General features: G+C 47.9%; 2 protein-coding genes across 2 annotated transcripts; both read left to right on the top strand.

The window, feature by feature from the left end:
- Nucleotides 1-367: 367 nt before the first annotated feature.
- Nucleotides 368-7,665, top strand: LOC125543560 (proline-rich receptor-like protein kinase PERK15). The gene is made up of 8 exons (XM_048706935.1): nt 368-698; nt 1,578-2,045; nt 2,449-2,823; nt 3,952-4,164; nt 5,441-5,812; nt 5,967-6,210; nt 6,292-6,439; nt 7,097-7,665. The coding sequence occupies exons 1-8, from the start codon at nt 659-661 to the stop codon at nt 7,469-7,471; spliced, it is 2,235 nt and encodes a 744-aa protein (XP_048562892.1). The 5' UTR covers nt 368-658; the 3' UTR covers nt 7,472-7,665.
- Nucleotides 7,666-8,059: 394 nt separating this feature from the next.
- Nucleotides 8,060-10,941, top strand: LOC125543559 (receptor-like protein kinase ANXUR1). The gene has a single exon (XM_048706933.1). The coding sequence runs from the start codon at nt 8,125-8,127 to the stop codon at nt 10,768-10,770; it is 2,646 nt and encodes an 881-aa protein (XP_048562890.1). The 5' UTR covers nt 8,060-8,124; the 3' UTR covers nt 10,771-10,941.
- The last annotated feature ends 8,273 nt before the right edge of the window (nt 10,942-19,214 follow it).

The raw sequence follows: 19,214 nt of genomic DNA, 5'->3' as shown, positions 1-19,214 counted from the left end.
ATAGTAAGGAGTTGTTCGGCAGTCCTCCCGCTCCCTGAAATCTCAGGATCTATGGAGCACCTCTTTCCTCACTCTGTGATTTTCAACTGCTGCTCCACCAGCTCCGGAAGCAGAGTTGTGGAGCGGAGAGACTCCGAACAGGCGAGCGAGAAGTTGATACTTTTTTTTGAGGGAGCGAGAAGTTGATACTTAGGGGGGCTGTTAATAAATAAACTAAGCAGCAACTTGTCTATCCTGGAACTCCTGCTAAGCGCTGTCAAACTCACGCACGGAACGTTCTTAATTCTGGCATCTGGCAGTGAGTGCTCGGACTTGGAGGGAGCGTTTGACCGCGTTCACTGCTCTAGTCTAGTCCCCCTCCCCCCCACCTTCGAGCGCACGCTGCCAACGGAAAGAAAAGTAGTCACTCGCGCAGGCGGAAAAAGCAGCCAGCAGCAGCGGAGGCGCAAAAAGCGAAAACCACCCTCACCGCAGCAGCTCGGCTAGCCTCCAGGTCCAGGCCACCACGGCGAAAGGTGGAGGGAGGAGAGGGAAAACAAAGGGGACACAAATTCGCAGTGCCGGCTCCCCCAAAACCTAGCCCCTCCCCTCTCCCCGGCGTCCCATGTGCCCCGTGTCGCCGGCGCCCCGGCGCCAGCAGTAGATCGCCGCGCCGGGGATGGCGCGCCCCGGGCACGCCATGCGCCGCTCCGGCCGAGGTCAGTCTGCCAGCCCCCCTCGATCTGAGTCCACTCCAAGGTTGCGTTGGAGCACCGGAACCTGTTTGCTTTGCTTGGGTAGGAAATTCGGGCCGTGGCGCGATTATTTAGGGGGAGCGCCTTGAGGTTTAGCGCCGGAGGGACGCCCTCTGTGCTTTGTTGAGGTGACGGCGAGGTTTTTGGGCGGACGGGGCGGGTGCGTGGGACGCCCAATTCAGTGCTCGTGGCGGCGGCTGTTCTGGGATCTTAGTTTCCGCGCTTGTTTGGTAGCTCAATCTGGAGCTCGATTGGGGAGTCGTGGGAATGTCGGACTCACGGCTCGGTTCGGCATCGTGGGTAGGTCACTGGAGTGAGTCGAATTCAGGAATGCTTCAAGAGCTTAGATTGGCTGATGCCATGAACCGTGCCTTGGATGTAACATTTGCTAGTTCTCTTTACTCGGAGACCCGCTACACTGCTTTTTCTGTCCCTTCTGTGTCAAAGGCTCTGCTTCTGTAGATATATTCATTGGTACAGAGAAGAACTATTTACTATTTTAAAGAATGCTTTGTTGGAAACCATCGATTTGGAATATACACAAGTGTGCCTGTTCTGGTTTTTTTTTTTTTTTTGAATATGAACTTGTTGCAGCCTCATTTCTCATCGATCTAGTTAATTTGTGTTACCCATAGATGGGTTTATGATCTTGATTCTTGAATAACATTTGGACCTGGCCAGTTTGATCTCTGTGCCTACTGTGTATTGTTTCTACTGGGCTGTTCGCACTAAATTCTGTAGATATGAGTGGATATCAATTAGTTGCATCTGTTTCTGTGCAATTTACAACATGCCTTTGTCTTGAGATGATGCTGACTGGTTAACTGTACTGTTTCTTGGCAGGACTGTTTGAAGATGCCCCAAGGAAACTATCATTTAATTTGTTGGTTGTTATATTGGCTCTGGAATTTATCAGTGAGATCAATTTGATTGCCAAAACATTGGCCCTAAAGGCTGACACTCCTGCTATGCCTCCTTCACAAGGATGGGGTCCAGTTCGGACCATGTTGTCCCAAACCAAAGTTGGCACAAGTGTTGCAATGCATCAGCATAGGCAAAAGAAGCTATATTCATCGCCATCTGCTCTGTCATCTGTGCATCCTCCTATCTCCGCACCGAGTTATAGCTCCATCTCTGGTGCTTCTGACCTCTCCTTGTATTCCTTGGACCTGTTCGATCCTTCGCTGCAGCATAACAGGCGCTTAGCAGAAGATGTTCCTGCTCATGAAAATGCTGCACCCCCTGATGCAGCTTCGAATACTAGTGCAGCTCCTTCTGGATTAGTACAGCCCCCAATATCTCCACACGATGGTAAGTTTTCCTAGAGCCTGAAATAATTTAATTCCAAATGATTTCATTATGTCAAACATGGCTCCAAATTATATAAAAGAAATGCATGTGTATTTTAATCTAATTTGGCATCCTCCTCATTTGAGGAAATAGCACCTCATGACTGATCATAGTACCAGTTGTTGTAAAATTATATAAGTTTGTTGGCTTTTGCTAATTCAAGCATTATAGTTTGGTGCATCAATTTGGAATGGTACTGATGAAATGAACTTTAGGATTGATAGCAGTTTCATAAATAATGAACAGTGATGGATAACATTGACGTCAATCATAGATACTTATGGTTTGTAGTACATCTTGATATTTGCTCTAGATACACTGTCAAACAGTTGATTCCGTTTTAATTCACTCTCTGTTTTACTAGGCTGTTGTGCTCCAAACATGGTACAAAGACGAGGGAGCCAGGACTGCCATTGTGTTTACCCAGTTAGAGTTGAGCTCTTCCTTCACAATGTTTCCTTGAATTCAAATTGGAGCAACGAATTTCTCGAGGAGCTCGCGTCGCAGCTCAGCTTGCGGGTTACACAGTTTGAGATTGTAAATTTCTATGTTGTTGGAACTTCTGGGCTAAATATGACAATGGACATAGCTCCCCACACTGGAAATAGCTTCTCATCTAATCAAGTTACTGCGATGAATTATTCTCTTAGCTCGCATACAGTTCGGATCAATCCGGTGCTGGTCGGGGATTACAATCTTATTAATTTAACGTGGTTCAGGCCATTGGGTCCAGCTCCTGGTAATCCTTTGTCATCTTGACCTTCTTTTACATGTTACAATGATGGTACATCTTTAGTGTCTACGGTAGAGAAAACTAGAATGCACTTCATTTTTAATTATTTTTGTCTGTATTGTGTAGTTTGGTTGGGAGATTGAAGAATATTTGCAGCTCATGATTTTGATGATACTAGTTATGTCCAATTACCTATGGTGTGAACTGTGAAGTACTCCCTCCGTTCCAAAATAATTGAAGTTCTAGGATTTTCCTAAGTTAAACTTTTTAAAATTTGACCAAATATATATAGAAATCATAAAGATCCATGATACCAAATATGAAAATTTATTTCATAATGAAACTAATGAAGTTGATTTGGTTTTGTAGATGTTGATATATTTTTATATAGACTCGGTCAAACTCAATGAAGTTTGACTTACGACAATTCTACAACTTCAATTATTTTGGAATGGAGGGAGTACCAACTTGTTAAAGTAGGAACCTTTTTGACTGATGCGTCAAAGAAGTACTACCTATGTTTCCAGAAACAAGCCAAGCTGACCAAAATTGTTGTAGCATTTGCTTTACAAATCTGCAATACCCAATCTACTGTCTTCCAAATTACCCTGGTTAACTCTAGCCATTTCTCCCACCCTCCCACCTTGTTATTTCTGTTTGCAATATTAATAAAGGGTTTTGGTCACTTGAATCTATAATATAATTCTAGGTGTGCATTATTTGGTAAAAAGTGCCAAGTATGTAGAAAAGGATGGATTATTTAAATATAAAAAGATAGTGTAGATAGGTGCTAGATATTCAACTTCTACCATGCCATGGAATTTTAATGCCCAACTCATTCGGTCCAAAAAGGAGGGAAAGGGAAAGCAAGCATGCAGCCTGTATATAACCTGGGGAGCCGCATTACACAATTAGCCACAGAGGGCACATGTAGATTACATATTGCTTTGCCTTCTAAAGAACTGGTTTAAAATCTTTACATACTTTTCTGTGTTTGTTTAAAATCTTCAGATTACGGGTATTCCATCTGCAGAATGTGCCCTTTCTTTTCGTGTGTGTCTTATTTACTATTAGTCCCTCTTTAAAATTAAATTTCTCTCCTAACAGTGTTCTGTCTTCTGTTTCATTTTTTAGCTCCAGCATTCATGATATCACCTAAGGCATCTCCATCTACATCATCTGCCTTACCAAAAAGGAGTGACAACACCAGCAGTAGCAGGCACTTGAGCCTGATCACTGTCATTTGCATATGTATTGGTGCTCTAATTGGTGTCCTGGTGATTGTTCTATTTATTTGCTTCTGCACATTTAGGAATGGAAAGAAGAAGGCGCCTCCTGTTGAAACACGTATGTGTCGAGTTATCTAGTCCTTCCTTTATTCTTTGCATTAAAAAAAATAGTTTTATCTGTTTTATTTTATGTGATGTGATTAGATTATTTAAACTATGCTATATGCAACAACTTCCCAATTTTTGCATTATTGTCCATGCTCATCGTTTTGACTTCGTGCGTAGTTTTCCCCTTATTGAGATCAGTATATGAAGTTATTATGTCTGATACTAGGCTATTGCTTGAATGCTACACTGATCTTCAGTTGAAGCATCAGTATTGTTGATGGTAGAGATATTTTGTCCCTGCTTTGCTGGTGGACAACAACCATGATATTGGAACCCAAGCTATATGTAGGCTGGCAGAAAGAAAACCAGCTATTGTAGTTGATTGGCTGTCACTGACTAGTAGGTGCAGCCTTCAAATAATGGTTGTATGATACATGGAATTCACTCTTGGCCCAAAACTCACCCCTGTCCATCCTATTTTGCATTAACAGGAAGTGAGCAGATGCTACTCTAGGTCCCTATACTTGTTTCGAGCGGTCAAATAAGCTCCTATTATATCTAAGTCCCTGAACATGTTTAAGTAGATGTAGAGCAATTAGGTCCCAGATATACCAATGTGGCGGGACTTCCCTCTCCATGGAAGGGGTGACCAACATTATCGTGGATCTCAAGATCTAAGCCACCCTCACTGCTAATTTCATTCAGCCACAGACAAGGGCTGCTGTCACTATCACTCCTCCTGATCGCCCTTGTCATAAGATCTGAGAGGAGTTTGGTGTGCCGGTGAATAATAATCAATCTACCGTATCAGCACTCTAGTTCTGCATGGTACGTTTGGGGCCTAACATTTGTAAATTGTAACTATTACTGGATCAAATCACAGCATATTGGATCACGGCAGTGAAAGCATTGCAGAGAATTCTCCTAACCGTATTAGCATTGGGAGGATACTTTGAGATTCGGTTTCACTTACGCAAGCGCAATACATTGAACTAACGTCTTCATGGCTTGTCATGTTAAGAGAAATGCATCTTTCTTACTTTTTTTAGGGCGACTTTCTTACATATTTGTGGACTGTGAAAGGTGATAATGTATTTCTGGTTGTAGTCGTGTGAAAATTATTAGATAAGATGGAAGCAGATACTTTACCCCTAACCCCCTATGATTCATTCAGATTCTTAGTTAATTTCAAATGATCCAGTTTTTGGTTTCTTTCCCAGTGTTTGTTACGTTTGTTTTCATAATCATGTTAATGTGTATTAACGTTATCTGTTGTTCTGTAACAGCCAAGCAAAGGACACCAGATGCAGTATCTGCAGTTGAATCACTTCCTCGCCCCACAAGTACTAGGTTCCTTGCATATGAAGAACTTAAAGAAGCAACAAACAACTTTGAGGCTTCATGTGTGCTTGGGGAAGGTGGTTTTGGCCGTGTCTTTAAGGGGATACTAAGTGATGGCACTGCTGTTGCTATTAAGAAGCTTACTACTGGGGGGCACCAAGGAGATAAGGAGTTTCTAGTTGAAGTGGAGATGCTGAGCAGATTGCACCACCGCAATCTTGTGAAACTCATTGGATACTATAGCAACCGTGAATTGTCACAAAGCCTTCTTTGTTATGAGCTTGTTCCTAATGGAAGCCTAGAAGCTTGGCTTCATGGTATGGCTTGCCAACTTTTTCTTTCTGAACCATTGCTGCATAGTCCCCAATTTAGTTGCAACTGTAACTAATCTTTCATTAGATTATTTTTTAAATCTTATTGTAATTTCCTGATGTCCAAAACATGACTCTGACAGCATCTTTCATTTTACAGGCTCATTAGGCGCTGACTGCCCCTTGGATTGGGACACCAGAATGAAGATAGCACTTGATGCTGCAAGGGGATTAGCATACCTTCACGAGGATTCACAGCCTTGTGTAATCCACAGGGATTTCAAAGCTTCTAATATATTGCTTGAAAATGACTTTCATGCTAAAGTGTCTGATTTTGGTTTGGCCAAACAGGCGCCAGAAGGGCGCTTAAATTATCTTTCAACTCGTGTTATGGGAACTTTTGGGTAAGCTGAATGTGTTCTACCCTGAGCTACATCCAGCTATCTGTTCTGCTTTTGCTTTTATATGTCTGACGTGTTTTTCAGGTACGTAGCACCCGAGTATGCAATGACAGGACACTTAATTGTAAAAAGTGATGTATATAGCTATGGAGTTGTTCTACTTGAACTACTTACTGGGAGGAGACCTGTGGACATGTCACAATCTTCGGGGCAGGAGAATCTAGTCACATGGGTTAGATTTCCTTCTATTCCATACCATCTTCGGTTATTTTTGCATTAGTCTCTTTTACTTACATCGGAGTACGAATCTGTCTATTACTATTTTAGTAACTATTGAGCAGCCAACTAGTTGTGAGTGTCCTAGGCATGAACAGTAGTGGTTTATTAATGCCAAAGGCAGCTGGGACAAAACAAGACGGGTAGGCAGTAAATCACTGGTGGATGGAAAGCAAAACATTACGCATAACTAGTTGAGTGTTCTACTCACCAACACAGACTGTTGTTATGTTCTGTATCTAGCTTGAGTGACTAGGCTTTGGGTATACTTATTAATGAAGTGACTAGACTTTGTGTATGGTTAGGCTTTGTAAAACAGACTGTTGTTATGTTCTGTATCTAGCTTGAGTGACTAGGCTTTGGGTATGCTTATTAATGAAGTGACTAGACTTTGGGTATGGTTATTAATGAAATTTCAATGTAATCCTTGTCCACAACACTGACAATTATTCGTATGTTTCTTAGTTGCCTTCTGTGGCTTAGTTTCGCAGGAGGCTAGTTCATTAAACCTCAACATTTTGTGTATCTGTATAACTGATTATCAATAAGTATAAAGAGCATATGATGTTACACTTGTGTAATAATGATGTTATTTTTGCTCGACTAACCACAGACACGGCCAGTTCTTCGGGATAAAGATAGGCTACAGGAACTAGCTGACCCCAAGCTTGGTGGACAATATCCGAAAGATGATTTTGTGAGGGTGTGCACAATCGCAGCAGCCTGTGTTTCCCCGGAGGCGAACCAAAGGCCAACGATGGGCGAGGTGGTGCAGTCACTTAAGATGGTGCAACGCTCCAAGGAGTTCCAGGAATCTGTACCGACACCGCCCGCTTGTCCTAATGCCCGGCATACTGCAACGACCTATGAATCTGATGGCACTTCATCCATGTTCTCATCCGGGCCCTTCTCAGGCCTCAGCCCCTTTGAGACTGAAAACATGTCAAGAACGGCGGTTTTCTCGGAAGATCTTCACGAAGGTAGATGATCTTGGGGGTGGTTGGTGAGTAGATGTTTAAGGTAGAGCCTCTAACCGCCCATTCAAAGGCTGGTGGTGTTAATGACCTGGCCGGTCATCGGGAAGCAGTACCTGTAAATTCCATTTTTCGTCACCACCTGCAAAAGACTAGTAGATCGTCACAACATTTGATGGCTTTGTACCAATGAAATGATTTTGCTCGAGGTTTCTGTCCCTAGGTCCTGGCTCATGTTGACACAGTTTAGGCGTGTGTTGGACCTTTTTTGTGGTGCTTGTTGTCAACTTGAGTTGCAACAGGAAGTGGAAGCTATCTGCAGCAGATTTCTGTTGCGTGTGTGGGGAACTGTGGAGTGGAGATCTCCGGAACCTCTGCGCGCGTCCGGTGTACCGGCCTGCCTGCACACGGTGATGTAGTACCGGAGCGGCGACGTGAGGGAGTTTTGTGAAAGCAAAATGATTTCCTGAACAAGCGGGTGTCCTCCAGGCTCCAGCCATGGATGCATGGCATGGCTCCCGGCAAATGCTCCCACTCCCCACACTCTCGTCTTCAGCGCCCCTTCTCCCGCGGTCAAACACTCCCTTTCTTCCCTTTCACCACTAACCTCTCGATCGCCTCTGTATCGCCCCACCTCACTGCTCCCTCCCTCCCTCTCTAGATCGAGATGGCCATGACTGGGCTGCTCGCGCTTCTCGTCGCGGCCGGGGCCGCGGTTGCGGCGGACGCCAAGCCGTACAGCCCGACGGACTCCATCCTGCTCAACTGCGGTTCCACGGCGGACGGCCTTGACGCGGACGGGCGCAAGTGGCTGGCGGACACCAACAACAACATGTGGCTGGGCGACTCCGGCAAGTCGTCCCTGATGGCGGCGGCGGACGAGCTGGACTCGTCGCTGCCGTCGACGATCCCCTACATGACGGCGCGCGTCTTCACGGTGGACACGGTGTACAACTTCACGGTGAACCCCAAGGACCGGCACTGGCTCCGCCTCCACTTCTACCCGTCGTCCTACAACGGGATCGCGCCCGAGGACTTCCGCTTCTCCGTCTCCACCTCCACGGGCCTCACCCTCCTCCGCAACTTCAGCGTGTGGGTCACCACCAAGGCGCTCACCCAGGCCTACATCGTCCGGGAGTTCTCGCTCCCGCGGACGCCCGCGGGGTTCATCGCCGTCACCTTCACCCCCACGCCCACGCCCATGACCAACGTCACCTACGCCTACATCAACGGCCTGGAGCTCATCTCCATGCCCGACATCTTCGAGGACCCCGCCACCATGGTGGGCTTCGCCGACCAGACCGTCGACATCGCCGCCTCCTCCTTCCAGACCATGTACCGCTTCAACATCGGCGGGGGTTACATCCCGCCCTCCAACGACTCCGGCCTCGCCCGCTCCTGGTTCGACGACACGCCCTACGTCTTCGGCGTCATGCAGGGGGTCAGCTACACGGCCGGCCCCCGCTTCCACGTCAAGTACCCCACCGAGGCGTCCGAGTACGCCGCCCCCGTCGAGGTCTACCTCGGCACCCGCTCCATGGGCTCCGACCCGCGCGTCAACCAGAACTACAACCTCACCTGGACCATGGAGGTGGACGGCAACTTCACCTACGTCGTCCGCCTCCACTTCTGCGAGCTCCTGCTCAACAGGCCCAATCAGCGCGCCTTCGACATCTACATCAACAACAAGACGGCGCAGTCCGACGCCGACGTCATCGAGATGACGTCCGAGCGTGGCGTGCCCGTGTACAAGGACTTCGCCGTGCACATGGCCGACGACCCCGGGGATGAGGTCATGTGGGTGGCCATGCACCCCTCCGTGGCGCTCAGGCCCCAGTTCTACGACGCCATCCTCAACGGCCTCGAGGTCTTCAAGCTCAACGACAGCGCCGCCAACCTGGCCGCGCCGGACCCCGTACCGTCCAAGATGCTCGCGGAGGCGGAGCTGAGCGAGAGTGAGAAGGAAAGGTCCAAGAAGTCCAAGGACCAGGCAAACATGGCGACGGTCATAGGTGGCACGGCGGGCGGCGCCGCTGCGGTGGGGATCGTCGCGGCCATCTGCCTGGTGGTCTACCACAACAAGAAGAACAGGGAGCTCACCGGCAGCGACTCGCACAACTCCGGCTGGCTGCCCATGTACCACTCTACAACCAGCGGCAAGTCGTCCGGCCACCTCGCGGCGAACCTGGCGGGCATGTGCCGGCACTTCTCCATCGCGGAGATAAAGACGGCGACCAAGAACTTCAGCGAGTCGCTGGTGATCGGCGTGGGCGGGTTCGGGAAGGTGTACCGCGGCGTGGTGGACGGCGACACCAAGGTGGCCATCAAGCGGTCCAACCCGTCGTCGGAGCAGGGCGCGCTGGAGTTCCAGACGGAGATCGAGATGCTGTCCAAGCTGCGGCACCGGCACCTCGTCTCCCTCATCGGCTTCTGCGAGGAGAGCAACGAGATGGTCCTCGTCTACGACTACATGGAGCACGGCACGCTGCGGGAGCACCTCTACAACAAGGGCAGCAACCCGCCGCTGTCGTGGCGGCACCGCCTCGACATCTGTATCGGCGCCGCGCGGGGTTTGCACTACCTCCACACCGGCGCCAAGTACACCATCATCCACCGCGACGTCAAGACCACCAACATCCTCGTGGACGAGAACTGGGTCGCCAAGGTCTCCGACTTCGGCCTCTCCAAGTCCGGCTCCTCCACGGTGAACCAGGCGCACGTCAGCACCATGGTCAAGGGGAGCTTCGGATACCTCGACCCGGAGTACTTCCGGCGGCAGCAGCTCACCGACAAGTCGGACGTCTACTCCTTCGGCGTCGTGCTGTTCGAGGTGCTCATGGCGCGGCCGGCGCTGAGCCCGCAGCTGCCGCGGGACCAGGTCAGCCTCGCCGACTATGCGCTCAGCTGCCAGCGGAAGGGCACCCTGCCGGACGTCGTCGACCCGACCATCAAGGACCAGATCGCGCCAGAGTGCCTCATCAAGTTCGCTGAGACGGCGGAGAAGTGCCTAGCCGACCAAGGCTTGGAGCGGCCGTCCATGGGCGACGTGCTGTGGAACCTCGAGTTCGCGATGCAGCTGCAGGACGCGTTCGACGGCGCTAGCGGGCGACGGCAGGCCCAAGACGACGGGAGCGGCAGTGGGCGCCCGGTGCTCGAGCCCAGCAACAGCTATGGGAGCACCGCTAGCGTAACGACGATCGGGACGTCGTCCACGTCCAGGGCGCACGACGCTTGCGTCGTAATAGAGGAGGACGACGACGACATAACCAACCGCGCGGCCTTCTCGCAGCTCGTGCAACCCACCGGGCGGTGACACGAGCCGAGCGGCTCCCTGTTTCCACGGGGCCGTGAAGCGTGAAGAGTGAAGAGAGTGTGCTATGTGTTGTGTTGTCGGTGCTAAATTTTGAGATTCTCTTTAGTACGTAGATCAATGTAAGTTCCAAGGACATGGAGATTTTGATAACTAGAAGCAGACATTAGTGTTTCACTCAGTGTTCATGTAGCTAAGGTACTAGAGAATACAGATGGTTTCACTGGAATTTAATCAAGGATCCATCTAAAACACATCTAGATGACTTCACCATGTTTGCAGCCCTCCTGATCGCTCTGTTTTTTCTCTCGTTTGCTTGTTTGTCACCCGGGCCTTCCCTCCCTTTGGCCCTCATCCTTTTTGTTTGTCGCTTCCAGGACTGGGAAACCCCTCCCCCTCCCCCACTCGCCCCTACCCTTTTGGATAGCTGGTGGGTTTTCTCTGATTGACTCTTTCGCCAATATTTTTTATTTATTCCAAAAATATTCTCCGTGAATTTTCAGGTCATTCCGAGAACTTTTATTTCTACACAAAAATAACACCAAGTCAATTCTGCTGAAAACAACGTCAGTCCGGGTTACTTTTATTCAAATCATGCAAATTAGAGTCCAAAATAAGGGCAAAAGAGTTTGGAAGTAGATACGATGAAGACGTATCACTTCCTTTTCCCCCAAAAAATATTTTGGTCATTTGTTTTTCACAGCCCGTAGCGCTCCCGTATCGGCGACGAGGATTCATCGGGCGGGCTTCCTCCGCCTAGCGGGTCAGGGGAGCGTCTGCTCCCTTCTCCTGCCCACGACGGGTTGAGGAAGGCGACTTCTCAACAGGCCCCGCCTGTGCTTACTGTGGGGGATGGCGCTAGCGTCCCTATGGTCGAGGTTGAAACTTCGACCTCCAAAGACCCGCTAGAGAAGGACCCCTTCACCAAGGAAGGGGAAACACTGGAGCAGTTGGCGACCTCGGCCCCCATCGAGCTGACGTCACCACGAAGAGGGCCGAGGTGACCCGAACACCCCTACCTACAAGCAGGCGGGCATCCATGGGGTGGCCCGAAGAGATGGAGGTGTCCTCGATGGGCTCCTCCATTGTCGCTGAGCACCGCGTCTTTCTAGGCGCGGCGCTGAGAAATTTCTTGTCCGCGGAGACTAGAATAAGGGAGGCCTTCAAGGGCCTCTATGAAGGCTTTGAGGTAAGTTTTGAGCATCTCTTAGAATTGCGTCGACGCTTAGAGCTTTTAGCACTAGATGTGCCCAACAACCCTTAGCAGACAAGTAAAAAAAATTGTCCAAAGACTTAAGCCACCGCAGACACATATCGCAAGTGTATAACCACAGTAGCCCCCGAGACTTGAGTTAGATTCAAAGATCTTACTCAGGGCTCTTAGTGATAATGAAAATTTTATACGAGTGAATGCACACTAGCCCCTGAGACCCTGATCGGATTGACAAAGCCGACCAGGGGATAGATATCATTCGAGGTAGCTAACCATGTCTTTTGCATGCTTCTGCCTTGGCTTTGGCATCCAACTCGAGAGAATTGGAAGAGCTGAGCTTGATCGGTCCGAGAAGGACATGGATCTGCTCAAGAAGCAGATGGAGCAGGCTGAAGGTAAATACCAAGACCTTAAGTACCATAAAACTGTACTTAAATGATGATGTGGATTCTAAATCATGTATGAATATGCATGTAACTTCCACCTCGAAGCTTGAAACGCTCCAGTCCGAGCTGCAAATAGCTCGGCAGGAGGCCGAGCAGCAAAAGGCCGCGGCAAAGCAAGCCGGTGAAGAGCTGACCAAGGAGAAAGAGGCCAACGAAAAGCATGTGGCCCAGGTTGTGGAGGTCGAGGAAGACCTGAAAGGGTTGTACGGTCAGTGTGACGCTCTTCAGGAAGAGAAGAAGAAACTAACCTCCGAGCTCGAGACGACGAGTTCGGCCTGTAAGGAGGCTATGACCCAGGCTCGGGCAGACCGCAAGGAGCTTCAGCAAGTGAAACAAATTGCCGCTGGTAAGCCATACCTTCTTCGCTCTGTTTTTTATGACATCAGAGTTGCCCATCTTACGCAAATCTAGCGCTCTTCAGAGGCCTTTAGGGACCTGCCGCGGAGTGCTTCGGATGCCGGCTTCTACTATGCTGCCAGTCCTGGTGACTCCTTGGAGAAGGTATTCTAGGCTCAATTCCAGGCGCCAGAGCATGCGCCTCTTCTGAACAATCAGCTGAAGCAGCTGATGGAGATGTTCCTGTAGGATCGAAAGTATGTCTAGAGAGGGGTGATTAGACTACTTGACCAAATAAAAACTTAACCTTTTCCCAATTTTAGTTCTTGGCAGATTTTAGCTATTTTAGGACAAGTCAAGCAATCATCACACAATTCAAGCAAGCATGCAAAGAGTATATTGGCAGCGGAAATTAAAGCATGCAACTTGCAAGAATGTAAAGGGAAGGGTTTGGAGAATTCAAACGCAATTGGAGACACGGATGTTTTTCCCGTGGTTCGGATAGGTGGTGCTATCCTACATCCACGTTGATGGAGACTTCAACCCACAAAGGGTAACGGTTGCGAGAGTCCACGGAGGGCTCCACCCACAAAGGGTAACGGTTGCGCGAGTCCACACAGGGCTCCACCCACGAAGGGTCCACGAAGAAGCAACCACCCACAAAGGGTCCACGAAGAAGCAACCTTGTCTATCCCACCATGGCCATCGCCCACACAGGACTTGCCTCACTAGCGGTAGATCTTCACGAAGTAGGCGATCTCCTTGCCCTTACAAACTCCTTGGTTCAACTCCACAATCTTGTCGGAGGCTCCCAAGTGACACCTAGCCAATCTAGGAGACACCACTCTCCAAGAAGTAACAAATGGTGTGTAGGTAATGAACTCCTTGCTCTTGTGCTTCAAATGATAGTCTCCCCAACACTCAACTCTCTATCATAGGATTTGGATTTTGTGGAAAGAAGGTTTGAGTGGAAAGCAACTTGGAGAGGCTAGAGATCAAGATTCATATGGTAGGAATGGAATATCTTGGTCTCAACACATGAGTAGGTGGTTCTCTCTCAAAACATATGAGTTGGAATGGTGTATGTGTTCTGATGGCTCTCTCTTCGAATGAAGAGGAGGTGGAGGGGTATATATAGCCTCCACACAAAATCCAACCGTTACACACAGTTTTCCAATCTCGGTGGGACCGAATCAACAAACTCGGTCGGACCGAAAATGTAAACCTAGTGACCGTTAGAGATTTTCGATGGGACTGACATGCAACTCGGTAGGACCGATATGGTTAGGGTTTGGGAATAACGTAATCTCGGTGAGACCGATTACACAAACTCGGTGAGACCGAATTTGGTAATTAGCTAACCAGAGAGTTGGTCAGGCAAACTCGATGGGACCGATTTGCTCTTTCGGTGAGACCGAAAAGTTACAAAGGGGAAACACTGAATTTACATTGCAATCTCGGTGGGACCGATTCGCTCTTTCGGTGAGACCGAAAAGTTACGAAAGGGAAACAGAGAGTTTGCAATCCCATCTCGATGAGACCGAGATCCCTATCGGTAGAACCGAATTGCTAGGGTTTGGCAGTGGCTTATGACAAGTGAAACTCGGTGGCGCCGGATAGGAAGAATCGGTAGGACCGAGTTTGGCTTAGGGTTTAGGTCAAATGTGGATATGGGAAAGTAGTTGAGGGTTTTGGAGCATATCACTAAGCACATGAAGCAAGAGGCTCATTAAGCAACACCTCATCCCTCCTTGATAGTATTGGCTTTTCCTAAAGACTCAATGTGATCCTGGATCACTAAAATATAAAATGAAGAGTCTTGAGCTTTTGAGCTTGAGCCAATCCTTTGTCCTTAGCATTTTGAGGGTTCCACTTTCACATCCATGCCATGCCAATCATTGAGCTTTCCTGAAATAATAATCTTGGAATAGCATTAGCTCAATGAGCTATATGTTGTTATGAATTACCAAAACCACCTAGGGATAGTTGCACTTTCAATCTCCCCTTTTTGGTAATTGATGACAACATATAGATCAAAGCTTCGACAAATGATAATAAGCATGAAATATATCGTCGCTTTGAGAAGTATGTGATAAGTAAGAGCTCCCCCTAAGTTTGTGCATATTTAAAATTTGCTTTGGACTACAAATGCACAAGGAGTTAGAGTCATGGGTTACTCTTCCATGTCACATACATCTTGGTGGAGCGCTTAAAATGATAAGAATGAAATACATGCACTCATCACCAAGAATAGTGAATGATCACATAAGATAGATAAGATAATAGCATTAAGCAAGCATTAAGTGTAGCTTATGATCAAACACATGATCATCAATGTCTCACAAGCAATGACATAGTATCTCAAGCACTCAAAAGCAAACAAGTTCGAAAAACCACCAAATAAAGCAAGAGAGAAAAAAACAACACTCTATCTCTCTCGAAGCCTATGATCTATACATCTTCTCCCCCTTTGGAAACAAGTTACCAAAAAGTTCCTAGAAAATGCATAGTGCTAGATCGACGCTCAGGATTGATCTTCTGGTGGTGGTGGAGTCCGGATCACTCCAAGGACGAAGGCTTCTGTAGATGCTGAAGTAGACGCTGGAGTTGGAGCTGAAGTAGATGCTGGAGCTGGTGGAACTGAAGCTGTAGCTGGTGCAGAAGTGGTGGCTCTTGTGTCAGCAACTGGCACGGCAGACGACCTCAGACCTCGTGGCACTCTGGCAAAGGCATGAGTGGTAGTCCTGCCTCTCCTCTCCTGCATGTCATCCTGGAGCTGCTCCACTGCAGTCTGAATATCTGTCACCTTGACATCCAAGTCATAGAAATTTTGTTCCATGATCCTCTCTAAGCTTGCCTGGTTCTGAGTTAGGGTGGCTAGTCCTTTCTCAATCCACAGGGTGGATGCAATCAGGTAACCAAGCTGCTCTTGTTTAGTTTTCAAGAAATACTCAGATGCCTCCTCTTGAGTTGGCATCTTGGCAGCTTTCTCCTTCCTTGCCTTCTCCTTCTTTGCTTGTGCTTGGGCAGACGATGGCTCATTCTCAGTCATGACAACTTGATTGTCCTCAAAATCTGGACGGATGGGCAGGTGTTCCTTGTCCAATAAATATATGCCCGTACCCATCTTAGAGTTGATGAGCTCCTGAATTTGAGGTGCATATCCACAGCTCCTCTTCTGATCTGCTGCAGTCCTCTTGATAGTCTCTACTATGAGGCTCATGACCTTGAACTTCTGTGGCACATCAAAGACGTGAAGCAAGTTGATTGCATGGCCTCTGATCATCTTGTGATCTCCAGACTTGGGCAAGAGAGTGTGCCTCAATATCCAATTGATTATTGGCAGCCCTGACAGAAGATAGTGCACTGAGCCAAATTTGAAAGTGTCAAGAGCTTCATTTGGAATTTCCTTGTACATGTTGGACATTGAGTTATGATCCATCTTTTTCTTGGCATAAATGTCCAAGTCATCTGCTTGCTCCTCTGGGGCATTGATCAGTTGAGCCCATTCAGCAACTGTAGATTGGTACCTCGTACCCTCAGACATCCAAGTTATCCTCCCATCTGGATAAAAGTGTGCCGTGGAGTAGAATTGCATGATAAGCTCCTCGTTCCACTTTGTGAGCTTCTGTCCAACAAAGTCAGCAACTCCACAAGCACTAAAGCTGTCATACACTCCAGGGTAGTGTTCCTCATTTTCCTTCATGTAGGTCCAGTCGACCCATCTCATGTCACAAACAATGGGCTTCTTATCTAGCAGCACTGTCTCATAGAAGTCCTGCTGTTCCTTGGTGTGAAATCTGTAATCCACAGCAGTCCTTCTCCTTGAAGCATACGGGTCTGCTTCTCTCCACTTCCTCAGCCCTGAATCTCTCCTGAGCTTCATGTCCTCAGCCACAGGATGAGCATCGTTGTGGTCTGGGATCTTGGGCTTGAGCTTTCTAAGAACTTGCTCTTCATCCTCTTCTTCAGCAACAGTCTCAGGCACTGGGGCCTTGTTCTTCTCAGCTGCAGGAATGCTCCTTGTATTCCTCTTTGGTTTTGGCTTGGAGGCAGCTTTGGGCTTAGATGCAGTAGCCCCTGATCTTATGGCATCACCCATCAGCTTGGGTGCCTTAGGTGCTGGTGCAGCTACCTCTTCTTCCTCTTCCTCTTCCATGATGGAAGCCTTTCCTAGCACTCTGGCTACGATCTTCTTGACCCTTTCCTTCCTCTTCTTGCCTTCTGCAGCAACTGGCTCTTTGGGAGTGGGCTTCTCAGTTGAGGCTCTAGCCTTTGACATAGGCTGCCTGCCTGCTGGCCTTTTGATCTTCAGTCCTGGCTTTGTGCCTTGAGCTGGCTCAACTCTCTTTGATGTGGCCTCTTCCTCTGCCACATAATCTTCATCTTCAGAATCAGAAGTTCCCTTCTTCCTTTGTCTAGTGGCAGCTTTTGGCAGATTGCTTGGGGTACTTCTGCTGCCATCATCTGAAGAGCTGGAGGGACTAGTGCCCTCACTCATCTGCACTTGCTGCTCTGACAAGTTCTGGCTGTCACTCTGATCAGACATGCTGCAAGCTCTGACTGCTGACCCTGTGAATAGTTTATAGATGAGGTTGAATAGATGAGCATCACAAAATGCAGAGATTTTTGCACAAGAATGATCCAAAAACTTAGTTTTAGTTTCCCACTGAAATCATCTCGGATCTACCGATTTTTAAACTCGGTGATACCGAAGCAGTTTTGGAACCTAAACTAGTGAACTCGGTTGGACCGAGTCACAGTTCGGTGGCACCGAGACTACTAGGGTTTCACAGAGTTCCAAAATCGGTCACACCGATAAGTAATTCTCGGTCAGACCGAGTCTCACTTGTGCAATGGCATAAGCCAAATCGGTGGGACCGAGTTTTTCAACTCGGTGGGTCCGAGATGGTTTCGGCGGAAACCTAACCCTAAATTTTTTGAATCAAAGCTAATCTACGGGCGTATTGACTGGATAGGAGTGTTTCAATCGTGGCAAGAATCATGATGATCACAATGTGGTGAGAATTGGATTGGAGAATAGCACAAAGATCGAGTCCATACCCTAGCTCGGCGGAGACTCGCTACGGCGGCAACGGCGGGGCAGATTTCCCGTTGACGGCGACGGAGACCAGCGACTGGAGGCGGCTGGCGGCGAGAAGATGATCCAGAGACCACGTTGGCAGAGAAGGCTATCGCGCGGGCGAAGGGGTTCGGAGAAATTTCCAAATTTTGCCCATGACTATATATAGCCCGACCCTGTCGGTGTGACCGAGTGGAACAACTCGGTGGCACCGAGATTCATAACTGCATGCAGTTACTGAAACTCGGTGTGACCGAAATGTTCAAATCGGTTGCACCGAGATCGAAAACCTAGATCAACTTAATGATCTTGATAGGACCAAAAGTGGGGTATCGGTCAGACCGAGAATCATAAAGAGGTTTTGGAAGTTTAAGTCTATGACGAATCGGGGACTCCGAGCGCTCCTCACACAGAGTGGTTCGAATCTGACTTGATCAAATTTTGTGATGCAGCATGAATAGAGTTTGAGACGAGAAAAGCATAGATAGCTAAAGGAGGTTCTTAGGCATTCTTGTCCATCCACTTGGCAAAGGAAATAAACCCAAACGATCAAAACAACAAGTGGATGTCCTCGAATGAGTAAAATATGCAACCAGCATGCTCACACAATAAGATAGCAAATGAAATATGTGGCAAGGCATGCACAACCAATTCTAGCATCTATCAAGCAATTTGCGATGACAAGGTCATCTATATATGAGTATATTGACTTAGGAGTCAAGTGAGAACACTTGATCATAGGTCATACTCATCATTTAAGCTCAAGTGGGGTTACCACTTTTACATAAAGCATTGTTGTGTTCACATCTTTAGAGTTGCTTTAGCTCAAGTCTTAGAGTAAAGCTTCCCCTAGATGTGATATCCCCCCTTGGAGGGATGAACTAACCTTGGGTTTCGTCGATGATGACTTCATGTAGATGTTGAAGATGTGGATGCTCAATGTTGATGTAGATCACTTGGAGCTATCCATTTGAGTGAATTGCACTTTCAATACCTACATGGGTTAGTCCCACAAGGAACAAACAAGGATATCCATAGACATAGAGTGATGCACACACAAGATGATGTCCATGAAAACTTTTAGGTTACCTTGTCCCTTGTCTTACCAACAAGAGGGTTTGTGACTCCTTGAACTAGTGCAGGATGTGGAAGTTGATTGCACTTTTTCTTGCCAAAATGATAAGAGTGAAGTATGTTGGCGGAGTCACCCTCAAGGACTCTCTAGTTCTTCTTCTTTTGGATCCACATCATCTTGATGGGAATCCTTGGAGTTGTAGTCGTACTTGATGAAGTGGAACTTGAAGTAGTCTTGGGAATCCACTTGACTAAGGTCTTAGGAGCTTCTTCAAATGCGTCAATTTCCTCTTGA

Source organism: Triticum urartu, chromosome 3 (assembly GCF_003073215.2).
Source record: "Triticum urartu cultivar G1812 chromosome 3, Tu2.1, whole genome shotgun sequence".
Taxonomy (NCBI): Eukaryota; Viridiplantae; Streptophyta; class Magnoliopsida; order Poales; family Poaceae; genus Triticum; species Triticum urartu.
This window is presented reverse-complemented; position numbering and strand designations above follow the sequence as displayed.

Excerpts from the sequence above, each read along its gene's own strand:
- LOC125543559 (XM_048706933.1), top strand. The coding sequence starts at position 8,125 with ATGGCCATGACTGGGCTGCTCGCGCTTCTCGTCGCGGCCGGGGCCGCG.
- LOC125543560 (XM_048706935.1), top strand. The coding sequence starts at position 659 with ATGGCGCGCCCCGGGCACGCCATGCGCCGCTCCGGCCGAG. Across the intron at positions 699-1,577 it reads CATGCGCCGCTCCGGCCGAG|GACTGTTTGAAGATGCCCCA; the intron begins GTCAGTCTGCCA and ends GTTTCTTGGCAG. Across the intron at positions 2,824-3,951 it reads GCCATTGGGTCCAGCTCCTG|CTCCAGCATTCATGATATCA; the intron begins GTAATCCTTTGT and ends TTCATTTTTTAG.